This window comes from Neovison vison, chromosome 3 (genome assembly GCF_020171115.1).
Source record: "Neovison vison isolate M4711 chromosome 3, ASM_NN_V1, whole genome shotgun sequence".
Lineage (NCBI taxonomy): Eukaryota > Metazoa > Chordata > Mammalia > Carnivora > Mustelidae > Neogale > Neogale vison.
Genome location: NC_058093.1, coordinates 173,249,654 through 173,269,135, shown reverse-complemented (window position 1 = coordinate 173,269,135; position 19,482 = coordinate 173,249,654). Strand labels below are relative to the sequence as shown.

The window sequence follows — 19,482 nt, the reverse complement described above, 5'->3', positions numbered from 1 at the left end:
AGTGGCTCAAAGTCATCATCTTAGTACCCTTATACCAAGAGTCAGCAAACTTTTCCTATTAAGGACCACATAATAAACATTTTAGGCTTTCTGGGCCATATACAGTCCATTAAAAATGAGCAATAAACTCAGATGACCAAAATAACATTGGTGTGTTCTGGGACTACACAGAACCAAATGAGAAATATGTAACAGAAATGTATTAGAAAAAGGCCCAAATAATTGGAGATGAAACAACATAATTCTAAACAATGTATAGGTAAAAGAGCAAAAAACTAAATCAAAAAAACACCCACAACATAAGAAAATATTTAACTGCATAATAAAAACAGAGCACATCAAAAGTTGTGGCTACAACTACAAGTGATTAAACAGAAAATAATAATTTTAAGTGTCTACATAAGGAAAGAAGGTATTAAAAAAAAAATCAATGATTTAAGCACACACTTTAAAAAGCAAGAAAATGAAGCAATTTAAACCAAATGTAGAATAAAAGAAAATAACGTAAATATCAGTAAAGTGGAAAATGGATAATATATGAAGTAAACAAAGTAAACAATCGAAAAGAGTAATTGATAAATCCTTAGCAACACTGACCAAAAACAAAACACCAAAGACTTATCAGGTATGGGAAGGGGGGAACATCAACAAATAAAGATAACAGATATAAAAGAATAATTAATGAACAGTCTGGATATTATGAATCATGCCAATAAATTCAATATATTTAAACAAATTTTCTCAAAGAGAAAATTCACCAAAACTGGCATAAAAAACAGAAAATCTAAATACCCTTTATCTATTAAAGAAGTAAAATATCAATCAAATTCTTAAAGAAAATCCAGGTCCAGATAAAATTCACTAGTAAATTATTTCAAGTATTTACAGAAATGCCAATCTTACACAAACTCATTTAGAAAAGAAAGGGCAATACATTCCCAAATAAAAATATTAATACCTCTCATGAACAGATATACAAATATCTTTATTTTTTAAATGAGAAAATTAAATCCAGCAATGTATAAAGGAGATAAATAAATCATGACTCAGTGGGTTTGTCCCAGTTCTCAAAGTATTTGTGAACCCCTACTGGTCTCTGAGATTCTTTCACAGAGCCAGCAAGATCAAAATTATTTTCATAATACTACGACGTTACTGTCCCTTTTTCAGAGTGCTGACATCTGCACTAATGGTGGTAAATCACTTGAGGCTAAAAATTTTTAACAGTTAGGCACATATCAAAGTAATGATATAAAATAAATTGGTAAAAATGATTATTGATTTTATTAAATCTCGACCTTTGAATACATTTCTTTGTGATATTCTGTGTTATGAAATGGGAATTTCCCATTCAAAAAAGACTTACTTTCCTGGCAACAAAGATCTCCTTCAGTAGGTGAATAAAACTCTGGTACATCCATAAAATGGACTATATTCAGCACTAAAAAGAACTATACTATCAAAGCCATGAAGAGACATGGAGGAAATTTAAATACATATTACTAAGTGAAAGAAAGGTCACATCTTGTAGGATTCCCAACACATGACACTCTGGAAAAAGGCAAAACAATGGAGACAGTAAAAATACCAATCGTTGTCAGGGGGTTGAAGGGATGAATAGGCAGAGCACACAGAATTTTGGGGACAATAAAACTACTCTGTATGACACTATAATGGTGAATACATGTCATTATACATTTGTCCAAACACACAGAATGTATAACACCAACAGTAAATCCTCATGTAAATCCTGGACTTTGGGCAACAATGATGTGTCAATATAAGTTCATCAATTGTAACAAATGTGGGATGCCTGGGGGGGGGGCTCAGTTGGTTAAGTTGCCTTTAGGTCAGGTCATGAAACAGGAACCCAGGATCAAGTCCCACATGGGGCTCCTTGCTCAGCAGGGAGCGTGCTTCTCCCTCTGCCTGCTGCGCCCCCTGCTTGTGTGCTCACACACGTGCCTGCACTCTCTCTCTCTGACAAATAAAATCTTAAAAAAAAAAATTGTAACAAATGTGCCATCCTGGTAGGAGATGTTGGTAATGGAGGAGGCTTCTACCTGTGTGGAGAAGAGGATATATGGGAAAGCTCTGTTTCTTCCACTCAGTCTTTGCTGTGAACCTAAAACTGTTCTGCAAAATAAATCTATTAAAAATATATCAGAGGAGGGGCACCTGGGTGGCTTAGTCGGCTATGCATCTGTCTTCGGCTCAGGTCATGATCCCAGGGTCCTGGGATAGCCCCACATTAGGCTCCCTGCTCAGTGAAGAACCTGCTTCTCCCTCTCCCTCTGCCTCTGCCTGCTGCTCTGCCTACTTATGTTCTCTCTGTCAAATAAATAAAATCTTAAAATATATATAGATATATGGGGCACCTGGGTAGCTCTGTTGGTTAAGCATCCAATGCTTGATGTCCAACTCAATTTTGGCTAAGATCACAATGTCAAGGTTGTGAGATGGAGACCTGTCAGGCTCTTGCTAGGCATAGAGCCTGCTTAAGATTCTCTCTCTCTCACTTTTTCTGCCTCTACCCACTCCTTCTCTAAATAAATTACATACATACACACATATGAAAATAATCAATAGAAATAACACATCTGATACCAAAAACATGATCATTTTCTTCAGGATAGCTTATGTTAAATGTATGAGTTGCAAATAGACTTGTTACTTTTTCAGTATCATTTTACTTAAAACTACAAATTTTGGGTTTTTATACTCAAGTATTTAGCCAATATTTCTCAAATAAATGAAGTGAGCTTGCGGTTTTAGGAAAAATAAATGACTACATAAAGTTGCCAAAGACAAAATTAGAGCTTTCGAGTGAAAATTTGAATTTTATATCTATCACTATATACTTGGCACCTTTTGAATTATAGCCAAGTAGATTTCTATGCACAAAAAGTCACTGTTGTGGTTTCTACCACAAACTAACCAATAATTAGCTATTACATGTTGAGTTTGGGTATACTATGAAAGATGAATGTTCACGATTTTATCAGAAAAGATACCTCCCTTTTGAAACTATTTATGTGAGGCCAGATTTATTATACATACCTCAACTAAAACAACTTATCGCAGCAGACTGAATGTAAAAGCAACTATGAGAATTCGATTATCTTCTATTAAGACAGATTTTCAAGAGATTTGCGAAAATATAGAGCACTGCCAGTTCTTTCCCAATATTTCTAGGGAAACATTTAAAAATACAAAATTAACATGTAATGGGTTTGCAATAAATAAACTTTTTAAATTTGTTTTAATTTCTAATATGATAAATGCCAATAGATATAAACTAATATATATGAAACTCTTTGGGGTTTAAAAATAATAATTTTTAAGAGGGCAATTAGGGCTGCAAAAAAAAAAAATTGAGGGTTGCACATCCCAGAAATGCCATATTTAACAATTAAAAATCAATGAGGGGTGCCTGAGTAGCTCAGTAAGTTAAGCATCTGCCTTCCGCTCAGGCCATGATCTCAGGTCCTGGGATAGAGCCCTACATCTGGCTCCCTGCTAGGTAGGAAGTCTGCTTCTCCCTCTCATTCATGCACTCTATCGCTCTCTCTCAAATACATAAATAAATAAACAAACAAACTTTAAAAAATTAAAAATAGGGGTGCCCAGGTGGCTCAGTGGTTTAAAGTCTCTGCCTTCAGCTCAGGTCATGATCCCAGAGTCCTGGGATGGAGCCCCGCATTGGGCTCTCTGCTCAGCAGGGAGCCTGTTTCCCTTCCTCTCTCTCTGCCTGCCTCTCTGCCTGTCAAATAAATAAATAAAATCTTTAAAAAAGAAAAAAAAGAAGAAGAATAAAAAATCAATGAGATTAACCAGACTATCAGAATAAAGTAGGAAAATCGTATGATCTTTTTTAAAACTTAACAAAATTCGACATTCATAATTTTAAAAGTCCTAGTGAACAAGTTAGGTAGGATAAGACAAAGATGACCATTCTCACCACTTCTATTCACCATTGTATTATAAGAAGTCCTAGCCTAGGAAATAAGGCAACAATAAGAAATGAAAGTCATAAAGATTGGAAAGGAAGAAGTAAAAATACCTCTATTTGCAGATAACGTGCTCATGTACATAAAAAACCCCAGTGGAATCTGGAAAATAACTAATGAAACTATTAAGTGAATTTAGCAAGGTCACAGGATGAAAATAAACTACGTTTTTATAACCTACCCATGAACACTGGAAAACAAAATTTTTTTTAAAGTATCATTTAACAGCCATGAAACCTTAAATCCAAAGAATCTAACAAAAACCATGAAGATCCTACATTAAGAAGCTACAAACTCAGTTTAGGAGAATATAAAGACCTAAACAGAGTACATCATTTTAAGGATTTTATACTAAATACTGTTAAGATGGCCATTTTCCCCAAACTGAACAAAAAACCAATACGATCTTAAAATTCCAAGAGTCCATTTGTAAAAACTGACAGACTTATTCTAAAATCAAAAGGAAATGCAAAGAAGCTAAAATATTCTTGCAGAAGTTGGAGAACTTATGCTATCTCATTTCAAGACTTATTAAAAGCTTTAATCACTAAGACCATGTGTACTAGCACAAGTTATAATCAAATATATCAATGAAAGAGGAATCCAAAAGTAAATCTGCCATGGATTTTCCCAAGACTAGTCAATGGGAAATAGAGTATTTTCAATAAATAGTGCTGGAACAACTGGATACATCTATGGAAAAAAGGCATCTGCAACGCATTTGTATATAATAATTAAGAAAATGAATTATATTACTATAATTGTAAATGCTCTTAGGATAATACTTACATTTTTTATTTTGAGGTTTCCCCAATCATCATCCTGTTTTAAAAACAAATGAAAAACATTTAACCACCCCTGTATAATCTGAACATATTCTAATAATCAATTTTAAGCTACTCCAAAATAGAATTTTGCAGATTTTTACTTATTTAAAAATAATTTTATTTAAAAAATTACTTATTTAAAAAAATAATTTTTACTTAAAATTACTATAATCAAAAGTATTTTGTTTTAAATGCAGTGTTATAGTCAGTAAGTCTTACAATTGCTTTAACTACAATGGGGGCTTGTGGGGGGGGTGGGGAGAGAAAAAATGAAAATAAAAGGGGACCGAGAGGGAGACAAACCTTAGAGGAGACTCAATCTCAGGAAACAAACTGAGGGTTGCTGGGGGGTGGCAAAGTGGGGGAGATAGGGTGGCTGGGTTATGGACACTGGGAAGGTATATGCTATGGTGAGTGCTGTGAATTGTGTTAAGCCTGATGACTCACAGACCTGTACCCCTGAAACAAATAATACATTATCTGTTAATAATTTCAAAAAAACAATTGCTTAAACTACAAAAGACACAATCTAAAAAACAATAAACCTGACTGTACTAAATGTTGATGATAGATACTAATTTTTCTCCATGTTTGTTATATGTATACACCCAGCAAAACTAGTAATTAGCTTATGTGACAGGAATTAAGAGTAACTTATGAAATAAGGTCTAAATATAATTACAATGATTATATAATTTACTGTCTAAAGCAGGAGATTCTTTTTTTTCTTTTTTTTTTCAAAGCAGATTCTTAAGAATGAAAGTGCTATTAAAAATTATACCAGGAATACCAGAAGCAAACTATCCTTAATGACATCTGCTGTGTCCACAAATGTTTTTTTCAAGTCCCAAATTTCACATCTATGAAGTAATTAAATATTTTCACTTCAATATATTCAATTAAAATAATTTTTATTAATGCCATGACTGGCCCCCAGACATCTTGGCCTACCGCATACTGCAGCTAAACTCTTTCCCTTCACAGAATAAAGTCATTTCCACATAACTTCTTTTTCAGACAAAATGCCAGGCACCCAGTATGCTTCCCTTTGGTAGTGCCAATTTTTTCTTTGGGCATCATGCTTCGAAGTGCAACAGTAACTTCCTAAATATCTTTCTCAGTTTAAGGTCCATTTCTATTAATCATAAGGAATGATAACTATATTCATGCTCCCTCAGTTCCCTTATCTGAGGTCACACAAAACTGAAAAAATGAACCGATATTCGCTTGGCTTGTAAATCATATGCTTTTCTGGTAACCTGCTATATGTTACTTAAATCTCTCTGATGCTAAGTTTTCTCATTTATTAAATTATAAAATACATTTATTCTCATTTTCCCAATATACAGAGTTGAGAATTAAAGAAAATAAAAGCCTGGCACAGAATAATTATTCAGTAAGTGATTACTATTAGTAATCAATTTCATTGAATTACTATTTCTCTGTAATTCTCCATAGTACACCACCAGTATACAGCTCATCACAAATTCAGTTATCAAGCCACTAATGACTAAAAAGCTCAGAATGCAACTTGGAGGGGAAACAATGTTTTCTTCACCAACATCAATTTCACTGCCCACCTGACAGGGGCAATCAAGCCACATCTCTAAAGTTAACCATAGCTCTTGGCATTTCACACCTAATTCTTGAGGGTATTGTTTTTTAAAACTATACTTCCACAGTTTTACAAACAGTAATATTTGCATGTTTTTGTGGCCCATCACCAATGATACCAGGAAGCTTAGACTCCTAACTGTAGTCAATATGACCATCCCAAGGAAACTAAAGGAAAAATTATGTTTGTTCTCTCTTTTAACAGAAATATTTTCTCCTACCTCCAAACAGGTTTTACATAGCAATTACTCCCTAAGTGATAAGAGTCCTTTTTTAATTAGCAGAATATGAAACAGGCCAAAAAAATTAAGTTTTCCAGTATTCCAGAAATGAAGCTTTAGTGAAGATGTTGAACTCTTCTGAATTTCAACATTTGAATGCATGTACAAAAATACCTTCTGTAGTCTTTTTTTTTTTTAAATCTACCATATTGTTCCATATTTTTAAGAGATAAAATTTTCTCCACCCCATAACAGAAAACTAAGGATGTATAGATTTTTATATTAATCTAAACAAAATATTTTTAACACACCCTCACCAGGAAAAAAACCCAAACAACAGAGATAAATGGAAAATTCCCAACTCCCCTGCCTCCTATGAGTATTCAGTGATACAATGAATTTTAAAATAAAAATTTTAATGATGCTTCTATAATACTGTGCTTTGAAATGGCTACAGTGTTCCTTTCTACACTAACATGAATAAGAAAGTTTTAAATTCACAGACTATACACTCTCAACAAGTTAAAAAATATATATACCTCAAATGCTACATTTTCTGGTATTTGTTTCCACTAATTATATAATAGTATATAATGAAAATTTGGACTAAATTTTACCTTCAATGTTCCTCCTTTCACCATAACTTTCTGTCTGGCCGGCTGGACTCCAGTGAGTGCAAAAAGCTGAGCCTTGAACACCATTGGAGGTTCATCAGTGTTCAATTCTACACCTTCAAATTTCTCCTTTCCCCATTTCACAGTAACTGCAAACAAAACCATAATTTATTTTTTTCATTTATAAAAATAAGGCGTATTTTAAAAAATAAAATAAAGCATATTTAAAACAGGTGTAAGAATGCAGACTCTGAATTTTAAGAAGAAAGGTTCCACGGGAGAATTGAAAGGTGTAGTTCCTGTGCAAGAGGTGGTCAAATATTAAGAATCCAAATATTAGGGGTGCCTGGGTGACTCAGTGGGTTAAAGCCTCTGCCTTCAGCTCAGGTCATGATCCCAGGGTCCTGGAATCAAGCCCCACATCGGGCTCTCTGCACAGTGGGGAGCCTGCTTCCTCCTCTCTCTCTCTGCCTGGCTCTCCACCTACTTGAGATCTCTGTCTGTCAAATAAATAAATAAAATCTTTAAAAAAAATTAAAAATTAAAAAATACAGAAATCTTTCTTCAGTCATTTGGATGGCTATTAAAAAAAGAAGCCAACGAAGAAGAAAACACCATGTGCTGGTGACAATGTAGAAAAACTAGAACCCTTGAACATTTTCCTGATGGGAATATAAAACAGTACAGCCACTGCAGAAAAAAGTATGGTCGTTCCTCAAAAAATTAAACTTACCATATGACCCAGGAATTCCATTTCTAACTATATACTCAAAAGTACGAAGCAGGGACTCAAACTGCTATCTGTATACCCCTGTTCATAGTGCATTATTCCCAAAAGACTCAAAGATGTGAGTGACCCAAGTGTCCATTAACAAATAAACAGATGAACAAAATGTGGTACAGACCTACAATGGATATTATTCAGCCTTAAAAAGTAATTAAATTCTTATACATACTATACATCACATGGATGAACCTTGGAGACATTATGCTAAACAAAGTAAGCCAGATGCCAAAAGTCAAACATTATGATTTCCCTTATGTTAGGTATCTACAGTGGTCAAATTCATAGACAGAAAGTAGGATGGTGGTTGCCAGGAGGCTGGAAGGAAGAGGAAATGGAGAGTTAATGTTCAATGGGTACAGAATTTCAGTGTAGGAACATGAAAAAGCTCTGAAGGTGGATGGTGAGGACAGTCGCACAACAATATGAATGTACTTAATGCCAAAAATGTACACTTAAAAATGTTTTAAGCAGTACATTTTTGGTTACATATATTTTACCATATAATAAAAAAAAAGTCTATTGGCCTCATGAAATATCTAACTTTTGAAATAACATAAAAGTAAGTAAACACAATATACATAGCTTGCCACTGAAAACTTCAAACCTACTCACAAGAGTTGTCTGTTTTTCCAATAAAACCAAAATATGAAAAACTAATCCTTACTCCAAACCCCAACTCCTTCACTAGTTCAATTAATGTGTTTAACATTCATTCAGTCAGTCTCAGAACAAGCTCTAGGAAGATTTATGAACTTTGAATCTAATAAAAGAGAGAAAAGGGGGAGAAAAGGTAAAAATAATTAACAATTAAATATAAATATTATAAATGTTAGAGGATCACAAAGGAATGCTTCATGAGTGAAAGATTGCCTGGAGGAAGTGGTAACTTCTCTTTGAGTTGAATCTCAAAGAAAAAATTAAGTGTTAGCCTAAATATAAGCATTCCTGGAAAAGAGAAGAAAAACATCAAAAGCATAAAACTGCATTTTGTGCTCTGAGATTTAAGTAATTCCCTGAGGAGGGGGGAGAGGAAACTGAAACTGGAAGCTGACCAAGGAGAAAGTCACAAAAGATAACATGTCATGCTAAAACATACAGGCTTTGGGTTTTATGTTATACAAATGCAGTATCTGTGAAAGGTTTTCATAAACACCACTTTAGTCTGGTTTGAACAACAGAATGTTCTAGCAGCAGCTGGGAAAAATGCTTTTGAAGAGGACACAACTGTAATCTTGAAATAAACTAGGAACAGAGAACAATGTACAAGCAAAAGATTAAACTAAACTAAAACAATACTAGAAATAATGAGGAGGAACCTATCTGAAATTAATTTAAGCTGTGTCACCATGAGCAAGTTACTTAAACTTTTTGTTTATCCATCAAAAAAAATTATACTGGTGTCACAGGTTATGCTGAAGGTTAAAACAAAGCAACATGTATAAAAATACTAGCTTTGTGCCAGGTATACAGGTGTCCATTAATTTTAACAGCACTTATCCTTAACCATATACGAATCTATTTAATTTTCTACTAACACTTATGAAATAGTACTTAAAATATTCTTATTTTAATATAGGGTTTTTTGGCAGAACCTGAAAAATATAAATTCTCAATATGGAGAGGTCAAAGAAGAAACCTTAGAAACCTACTTCAATTCTCTCAATTTGGAAATAAGGGAAGGATATGGTTAAAATATTTAAGACAGAACTTAATGTTAGGATAGAGGGTTTGGTGAATACAAGTATTTCTTGAGGGGAACAAAGAGAGGTTGGTGGTGTTGCATGAGTCTACCAGTGTGTTTAAGTATTAGCATACACTGGTATTTATCGCCATCACTTAATTAATAACCCCTCAATTCTACATTGCATAAATAGAATATTTCAAGTACCATTCTGCTGTTAATCTTGGCTTTAGAAAGAGGTTGAGCAATCATTAAAGCGTTCGGTTCAAGATTCTAGAACACCAAGAATCCACATCGAAATTAAACATTGTTCCTTTGATTCATATCATTCTTTGGAAATGCTGAATCTTCAATAAAGAAATTATGATGGAGTTAGGAATGGCCAATGAATCACACATTCACTGCGAACCGAAGTCACCACATACGTTTTAGGTGCCATTTTGAAAAAGACTAAGAACAGCAAGGTCCATTGACTAAGTGAAAATGTGATCCCTGGCTAATACCTTGGCCTGCCTCAAGCAAAATTTAAAAAAAAAAAAAAAAAAAAAAAAAGCCAAATGCCACTTAAAAGGAAATGACACCTGCGGGTATTTGTGTTCATCTAAGTCTCAAAGCTTAACATCATTCTTCAGACGTAGAAACCCAATAGAACGTTTGATGAAAACAGTTAAGTTCACAATCTACCTCGGGATAAAACTGAAATTGGTACAAAAGGGGTGTGTGAGCCAAAAGCAGCAAGGGGGAAGCTATCGGAAGCTGTTAAGGGAAACCCGAAGCACCCTGAAAGCTAACCGTCCATCCGAGGTCCTTCCATCCCTCCCTTTCCCCAGGCTCCCTCCTCCCGACCCTCTCCTTCCACAGCTACCACTGACGAGTCCAAGCAAATCCCACTACACCTCTAGCCTGGTCCCGGGGGCCTCGGGACACACCCTCCCCTCTCCTGGCTCCCTAGGACATGACAGAAAAACTATTCTGCAGAGTCACCACTCCCAGAAGCTGACTCGCGCTCCCCATCCCCACTCCCACCCACTCGGGCCGGAGGGGCCAGCGATCCCTCAGGTTGCAGAGGTCGGAAACAGCAGATGGAGAGAAACGGGCCCGGGTCGTCGCCCGCCGCAGTAGCCCCCGCCAATGCCTGGCCGTCCCCTCCCCAGCCCCATGCTCAGCCGGGTGCTGGCCCTGCAGGCCCGGCCTACTCAGAGGCCTAGCGCAGGACGGAAGTGCAGGGCGAGGAAGGAGCTCACCGGAATAAAGCGGCATGGCGGCGGAAGAGGCGGCGGCGGTGCAGGAAGGCTGGGCCTGGCAAGGGCAACGAAGGGAAAGGAACGCGATGTAGCTGTGGCGGCAGGCAGAGGCGCGGTAGTGGCGGCAGCACGGGTGCGACGAGAGTCTCATTCAAACCGGCCACTGGCGATGACGCAGCAACACGCAATTTGCCCGCCGCGGAACCACAGGGCGACTGCAGGAGAAGACCCGGCGCGTTGAGCCGGCGAGGCGGGGCCTGCAGGGTGGAGAGCTGAGGGAGGTGGGAGCGGAGCCGCGCGTGGCGGCGGGCAGGCGCGGGCACGCGGCCCCTGCGCCAGTACAGGTGCACGCCTGCGCATTGCCCTGTGCTGCCCGCGCCCGCCACAAAGTGGGCGGGCCCTGCGCTCCTGGCCCCCGCTGGATGCCCCCCATGTGCCCCATAGCTGTCCTTTTAAGAAAGTCTCTCTCCCCTTTTTCGAAAGAGGGCTTCGATTGGAGCTGGGCATTTTTTTCCCCTTGTTACTATACCCGGTAAAAAAAATACCTCAGGCCTTGCTCCACCCCCGTCACCTAGGTCTACTTAATAAAAATACCCCGCTCTCCCTTTTAGGATTTTGTGACAAAATGCGTGTCAGAAGATTTTGAATGCTGCAGAGATAGGTCTGCCTTGATTGTAATGTGTTACTGTTGTTCCTCAAAACCAGTTTGGACTCTAGGTTGAATCCAGTGAGAAGAAAAAATTAAAAGAATAAAAAATAGAATAAAATGCCCTACGATGGTGAGAGTTGCCCATAGCCTTTCACTTACTTGTCTTGGACCGGTTTCCCCAATCTGGAAAAAGAGGGAATTCAACTGGATTGTTTCTGAGGCCTCTTCAAACTCAAAATTGTCATGGGAAAGGTAAATTCAAGCATTCTAGTTGAGAAGTAGAGCTTATAAGTTAAAGGAGAAATTTCAAAGAAATTCAAGTCAAATTTGGGGTACTTTCTTGCCTCATACAGGCTTTATTACTATTCTAAATGCTGCAAAAGTGTTGAAACTGTCCATAATTTAAGACGTAAACTGTCCACATTTCAAAACGCTACAACCCATTCAGAGACCAATTTTATGAATATACATCAGGAGCCTTATTCACCCTTCACTACATCAAGACATATGAGCATAGGATCCAAAATGTGATGGAAACAACACAACGATGCTATAGAATTTTTTTTTAAGATTTTATTTATTTATTTGACAGACAGAGATCGCAAGTAGGCAGAGAGGCAGGCAGAGAGAGAGGAGGAAGCAGGCTCCCTGATGCACACAGAGCCGGATGCAGGGCTCGATCCCAGAACCCTGGGATCATGACCCGAGCTGAAGGCAGAGGCTTTAACCCACGGAGCCACCCAGGCACCCCTAGAAGATCTTCTAAAGTGATGTAATATTAAGGGGAAACAGTTTATCAAACTTACTGAGCATTATGAAAGCAATACCTAAATTTAAAATTAACAGTCATAAAGACTCACCTGCATCCAGTTATTACTAGCTGTGTGACCTCTCAACTCCAGTTTCCTTCTTTGAGATCAAGAATAATAGCTGTATTATTGGACTCTTCTGAAGATTAAGTAAGATACATACTTACATAGAAGATGCTTAGCACAGTGCATTGCACCTAGTATAGCAATTACAGATTACACAATAAAAACTCCAGAGGGATTTTGTAGAGTATGGTTAGAGCACCAGACCATGGGTAGCTTTATTCTCTATTGCCCAAATGTTCAGTCATATACTTCTATAAAATATATCTTTTTATTTAATTTTAATTCCAGTGTAGTTACCATACAGTGCTCTATTAGTCTGGGATGTAAAATATAGCGAGTCAACAATTCCATACAACAAACACACAGTGCTTATCACATGTGGACTTCTTGACCCCATCACCTATTTCACCCACTCCTGACCCTCTTCCCCTATGGTAACCATCCCTTTGTTCTCTCTATAATTAAGAGTCTGGTTCTTGGCTTGTTTCTTTTTCCTAAAATATATATTTAAAAATATATTGGAGGGTGCCTGGGTGGCTCAGTCGGTTGAGCCACTGCCTTCGGCTCAGGTCATGATCCCAGGGTCCTGGGATGGAGCCCTGCATTGGAATCCTTGCTCAGCAGGAAGCCTGCTTGTGTTCCCTCTCTTGCCATATTTCTGTCAAATAAATAAATAAAATCTTTTTTTTTAAAATATATATAAGAAAGATCCCTTATGGGAAAAATCTTTGTTGCTCTGTATGTTGTTCACATTAAGGAAGGTCCTAAAGATGGAAAGATGACCCTGCAAATCCTCCCTGTACTGTGCTCTCATTGTACCCTGTTTTCACTCCAGTAACTTTCATCAAACCTGTTTCTTTAATGTCTGTATTCCCCCACCAACCTATTAACAGAAATCATGGCTGTTCTGTAGGCAATCTGAAATTATTTGATGCTATGAGAACTGGATGTGAGAGCAACCAGTTTTAAACTTAACTCATTCTATACACACCCCGAGAGTCTTCCAGAACAAGTCCGTTTTCACTCACAGTGACCAACGCTTCAGTAAAACTAACTTCTTTCCTGGTTGCAGGATCAAGAACCTGAGTTTAAGACAAATGGAACAGAGTGAAGATGTGGACCAGTGCTAGCAACTAAAAGGAAGTATGAGGGGTTCCTGGGTGGCTCAGTGGGTAAAACCTCTGCCTTCAGCTCAGGTCAAGATCCCAGGGATTGAGCCCCACATTGGGCTCTCTGCTCAGCAGGGAGCCTGCTTCCTCTGCGCGCTCTCTCTCTCTCTCTCTCTCTCAGCCTGCCTCTCTGTCTACTTGTGATCTCGATCTGTCAAATAAATAAATAAAATCTTTTAAAATAAATAAATAAATAAAAGGAAGCATGAAAGGAAATTTGCATAGCTAGCCTTCCTGGATGTCAGCAGGAACAGTAGATGATAATAAATTTACCCTATATACTGTCTGTTACTAAGCCCTGGTCTATATGTGTCTAATGGATGGAATCTTCTGCTTAAGATTGACCTCTTTAAATAATGAATATATTAGTAATATCTTAACCTGCATGCTTGTAAATAAATAAATAATGTTGGTGAAATATAGACAAGTATCAGTATAGTTTTTCTTAAAATATTTTTTTATTTGACAGAGAGAGAATAGGCAGGGGTGGGGGAATCAGGCTCCCTGCTGAGCAGATAGTCCAGCAGAATAGTTTTTATTGGTGAACTACCTATGGTAGCTTGCATAAAATGCCCCCTCCTTATCCAGCTAATAGAAATCTTATCCAACTTTAAGGTCTCCGTTTAATGGTAATTCTTTCATCTGTACTTAAAGCGTCCTCCTACAATTACCCCTTTCCATCAAGTAGTATTACACTGTAACTGTTTGATCCTCTTATTCAACAAGTACATATTATGTGCAGGACACTCAACACAGAATCTGTAAATACAAAGATGAATCAAACAAAGATCTTGCCCTCATAAGACTGAGAATCTAACAGGTATATTGAAATATGCACAGGTTGGGGGAACACTTGGCTGGCTCAGTCAGTAGAGAATGGGACTCTTGATCTTGGGTCATGAGTTCAAACCCCATGTTGGGTGTAAAGACTACTAAAAAATAAAATCTTTTAAAATGAAAGAAATGTGCACAAATTAACTCCATGGCTCTCTGAATTAAAGCTCTTGACTGTAAACAATGGGAGGAATTGATTGGTAGAATATAGGGTAAGCTAACAGAATCAATAGGAACACCTGTGAACTAATCACAGATAATGAATAGGAACCAAGGAGTAGCAGTGAACATAGGCAAGGTCATGTCACAAAAACAGTCTGGCCACTTCTGCCAACACCTCCATGAGTAATTTCTAATTCGTTTTCCACCTCAATCCCTCAAGATTCTCTGTCCTGATTAAGAATATATAATTAGGGTGCCTGAGTGGCTCAGTCGGTTAAGCATCAGTTTTCGGCTCAGGTCGTGATCCCAGGATTCTGGGATTGAGTCCCTCATTGGGCTCCCTGCTTGGTGGGGAGTCTACTTTTCCCTCTGACCCTCCTCACACTCTTTCTCTCAATCTCCCTCCCTCTCTCAAATAAATAAATAAAATCTTAAAAAAAAACCCCAATATATAATTAGCTAATGATGAGGAAAGGATTGACTGGCTCTGCCTCCCATGTAGACATATTGGGATACAGGATGTGGGCTGCCCAAAATGCAATAACCGTGTTTTTGTCTTCTATTGCTGCTGTAACAGATTATCACAAACTAAGTGGCCTGGACAAAACAAATGTATCATCTTACTGCTCCAGCCGACAGAGTTCAACAGTGGTCTCAATCTTTACGTATTGGTAAGATTGTACTCTTTCCAGCTCTACGGGAGAATCCAGTTCTTACCTTTTCCAGATACTAGAGGATGCCCACATTCCATGTCTCCCTGTCCCCTTCCAGCAATGCCGTCCCTTCAAGCCCTGCTTCCATCCTCATAGCTCTGCCTCTCACTCTGATCCTCTGCCTTCCTCTTTATAAGGATGCCATCTATATTACATTGGTTCCACCTGGATAACTCAGGGTAATCTTCTCATCTTAAAATCCTTAATTTAATCACACTCCGCAAACTTCCTTTTGACATACAAGGTAACATATTCATGGGTTCAGGAGATTAAGACATTAAGATATCTTTAGGGGAGCATTATTTTGTCCTATGAAAACAAAACTAAACAAACAAAAAACAACACCCAAACTAGCAATATCCAATACAGTTTCTGTAATTTTTATATTCTTACGTCTTTTTTCCTCTACTAAATTATAAACTCGAGGGGAAAAGCCCAGCTTTAAATAATTTGGAAATAAATATACATTATCCAAATGATTTAATTTTCTATGAGAACATATTTATATGCATAAAATCTAAATTATTTACATACCAAATATATATATACATATATAATATTGTTTTTATTTGTATATATTTATACATATAAATATATCTTGGAACAGTATTTGCCTATAAAATAAGTTCAGTAAGTATTTCCTAATGAATTCCTAAATGAATGCATGCCCTACTTTTGGCTCAACAGATGAAGCAAATTATGTTAGGCTGAATCTTATGCTACTATAACAAAAAGACCCCAAAATTCAATAGCTCAAAGAAGATAACAGGTTCTGGAGGAGTTGGTGGGGAGAGCAATGGCTATACTTCACAATGTTATTCAAAAACCAACATTCCACCATACAGTTCTTCTGCTATCTCCAAAAGCAGCACTTCTCAAAGTTTAAGGTGAATGTGAATCACCTGAGAGCTTGTTAAAATGAAGATTCTGATTCAGTAGTTCCTTGTTCCTCGATGAAATTTAAGATACTAACAAACTCTCAGGAAATCACTATTTTGAGCAGTAAGGCATTGAGGGACTTGTCTTTTTCTAATTGTTTGAGGATGGACTGCAGGTACATCTGAGATTCAGCTCCCAGGAAGAAGAAATGGAAGGGGAAAAAAAGCACAGGGTAGCAATCTCCTTTTAAGTGAGAGTAATGGGAGGGATGTGCATAAATCACTTCCAATTCACATTCCATTGGTGAAAACAATTTTATGGCCTAACTGTATGGAATTCTAGGAAATGTAGTCTCTTACGGGGCAGGGATATTACTCAAGCTTACACTCTACCATTATGCAAGAAGGAGAAAATGGACTTTGGTAGAAAAATGTTGAATTCCTTTGTAAGTAATCTTCAAGCTTATGAAGTTTTCTTAAAACATGTGACAAAATTCCTAGGTGTTTAATTTTCTCACCTGTAAAATGAAAATTATATTATTTGTCTCCGGATGCTCATTGTTATAAGATTTATTTTTTTATTTTTTTAATTAAATTAATTTATTTATTTTCAGAAAAACAGTATTCATTATTTTTCACCACACCCAGTGCTCCATGCAATCCGTGCCCTCTATAATACCCACCACCTGGTACCCCAACCTCCCACCCCCCCGCCACTTCAAACCCCTCAGATTGTTTTTCAGAGTCCATAGTCTCTCATGATTCACCTCCCCTTCCAATTTACCCCAACTCCCTTCTCCTCTCTAACACCCCTTGTCCTCCATGATATTTGTTACGTTCCACAAGTAAGTGAAACCATATGATAATTGACTCTCTCTGCTTGACTTATTTCATTCAGCATAATCTCTTCCAGTCCCGTCCATGTTGCTACAAAAGTTGGGTATTCATCCTTTCTGATGGAGGCATAATACTCCATTGTGTATATGGACCACATCTTCGTTATCCATTCGTCCGTTGAAGGGCATCTTGGTTCTTTCCATAGTTTGGCGACCGTGGCCATTGCTGCTATAAACATTGGGGTACAGATGATCCTTCTTTTCATGTCATTGTCATAAGATTTAAATCATTAGTTGAGTACATATACGTTGGGAATAATGACCAAATAGAGCTGATCTCGAACAGAACAAATACCAGGTGCACTGATATGTTTATACATCGACTTCTAGGCTAAGTTCAGCTCCAGAAGCTTTACTTAGTGAACCTAAAACAGGCAAAGCAAGTGATTCGTAATCCTCATCGTCAAAAAGTTTCTTTCAGGGTGCCTGGGCGGCTCAGTCGGTTAAGCGTCTACCTTTGACTCAGGTCATGGTCTCAAGGTCCTGGGATCTAGCCCCGTATCAGGCTCCTGCTCAGCAGGGAGTCTGCTTCTGCTTCTGCCTCTCCCTCTACCTCTCCTCTGGTGCTCTCCCTCTCAAATAAATAAATAAAATCTTTTTAAAAAAGGTTTCTTTCAAAAACAAAATTCTGCACAACCAGATGCAAACAGTTCTGGCTCAACATTTCCCTACCCATACATTCTGCCACCATTAAATTCAATCATGCTTTCTTGTCTTCCATTTTTTGTCCCCAAAAGTCAACTAATCATTTAAATTTAATGATTTAAATATTGGAATCAAGTTCTCCCCACTTCCTCTCCCCTTGCTCACATCTCATCTCTATAATACAAACTGAAAAATCTCTGAGCAATTGCTTTTTGCATAATTCATTTAACATTTAATAGTTACTGTGTTTTTTATGTATGCATATAGCAGATATATTTCATCCTTCCATCTAGGCTGTGAATACTTCTTTGTACTTCTTTCAGAAATATTTCCTAGTTAATTCAGTTAGAGAATTCAGGATCATAGTGTGCTCTGAAGTAATTAGATCACTAACTATCTGTGTATTATCTACTTCATATCTAGACAACAACTACCCCCATCTTTTTCATTTCTGTATGCTCAAGGTCTGCCACAGACCTAGCAAGGAGTAGGCGTCTTACATATTTGCTCAACAGCAGATTACATGTGTTGGTGATAGGCTTTCAGAGCAGAAAGAAACTGAAGCAAGTGGGAGGCAGTCGGGGACAGAAGGAGTCTAGAGAAACAGAAAAAGCAAAACCTCAAAGCAATCAAATTCATTCATTTAATAATTTATTGTTGATTGTCTACTCATGGCCTTGCATTGCAGGAGTTCATGGTCTACCAGAAAATGTAGAAAAAATATTAAAGTAGGTAATAACTGTATGTGGAGGGTAGGAAGGAAACCGACTAGAATAGAGCAGAAGACACACACGGGGCTGTGGCAGTAGATAACATGGGGTGGGTAAAATGGGATGTGATTATAGAGCCTGAGTGCTGGGATAAAACATTTCGTCTCAGTTACGTGGGATTTTCTAGCTCCTTAAAGCCACATGCCACCACAAACAAGAAAAGTCATATTGAAATTTCCCTATGTTAGATTTTCCCAGATTATCTCTCATTCCAAATCATCTGACCTGTCAAAGATTCTTACATAGGGATCCCTGTTCATCAAAGCAGAAAAGCCACTTCACTGTTTTCTACTTTTATAATTAGTAAAGTAATACACGTACAAGGTTTAAAATTCCAACATAACAGGAAAATATTTAAAGATAAATGAAACTCGGGGCTCCTGGGTGGCTCAGTGGGTTGGGCCGCTGCCTTCGGCTCGGGTCATGATCTCAGTGTCCTGGGATCGAGTCCCGCATCGGGCTCTCTGCTCAGCAGGGAGCCTGCTTCCTCCTCTCTCTCTCTCTGCCTGCCTCTCTGCCTACTTGTGATCTCTCTCTCTGTCAAATAAATAAATAAAATCTTTAAAAAAAAAAAAAAGATAAATGAAACTCTCTCTCTCTCCATCCCATCCTTAAACCTACTTCTCACAGGCAACTCACTTTAACCTCTTATGATTTTAGAACTTCCTTGTGGTCACCTTCATAATTCTAAATAATGTGCTTAAAAGTCTATTTGTTTATTTATCAAGTTTAAGCAATATCAATTAATACCCCTTATAAAATATGAGGATATAGCTTTTTCTGAGCTATCCACCTCCTCTTTCCGTTTGCCTGCCTTCTTCCAATTTTTATAGTTATAATTCCTTTATTGGTTACTTTAAAATTGGTCACCTACTTAAACCTCCATTTCCCGT

At 37.5% G+C, this 19,482-nt stretch overlaps 1 protein-coding gene across 4 annotated transcripts in view; it reads right to left on the bottom strand.

Annotated features, from left to right (window-relative positions):
* The window catches only part of USP14 (ubiquitin specific peptidase 14), a 51,758-nt gene extending 40,529 nt beyond the window's left edge, over positions 1 to 11,229 (bottom strand). For 2 of the 4 annotated variants that reach the window (XM_044243314.1, XM_044243315.1), the window contains exons 1-2: positions 7,290 to 7,451; positions 4,800 to 4,832 (exon numbers count right to left, since the gene is read on the bottom strand). In XM_044243314.1, coding sequence (XP_044099249.1) covers positions 4,800 to 4,832; positions 7,290 to 7,451 — 195 coding nt within the window. Of the gene's footprint in view, positions 1 to 4,799; positions 4,833 to 7,289; positions 7,452 to 10,998 lie in introns of those variants that run through there. The other 2 variants (XM_044243312.1, XM_044243313.1) reach the window with 2 other exon arrangements.
* Between the last annotated feature and the right edge of the window lie 8,253 nt (positions 11,230 to 19,482).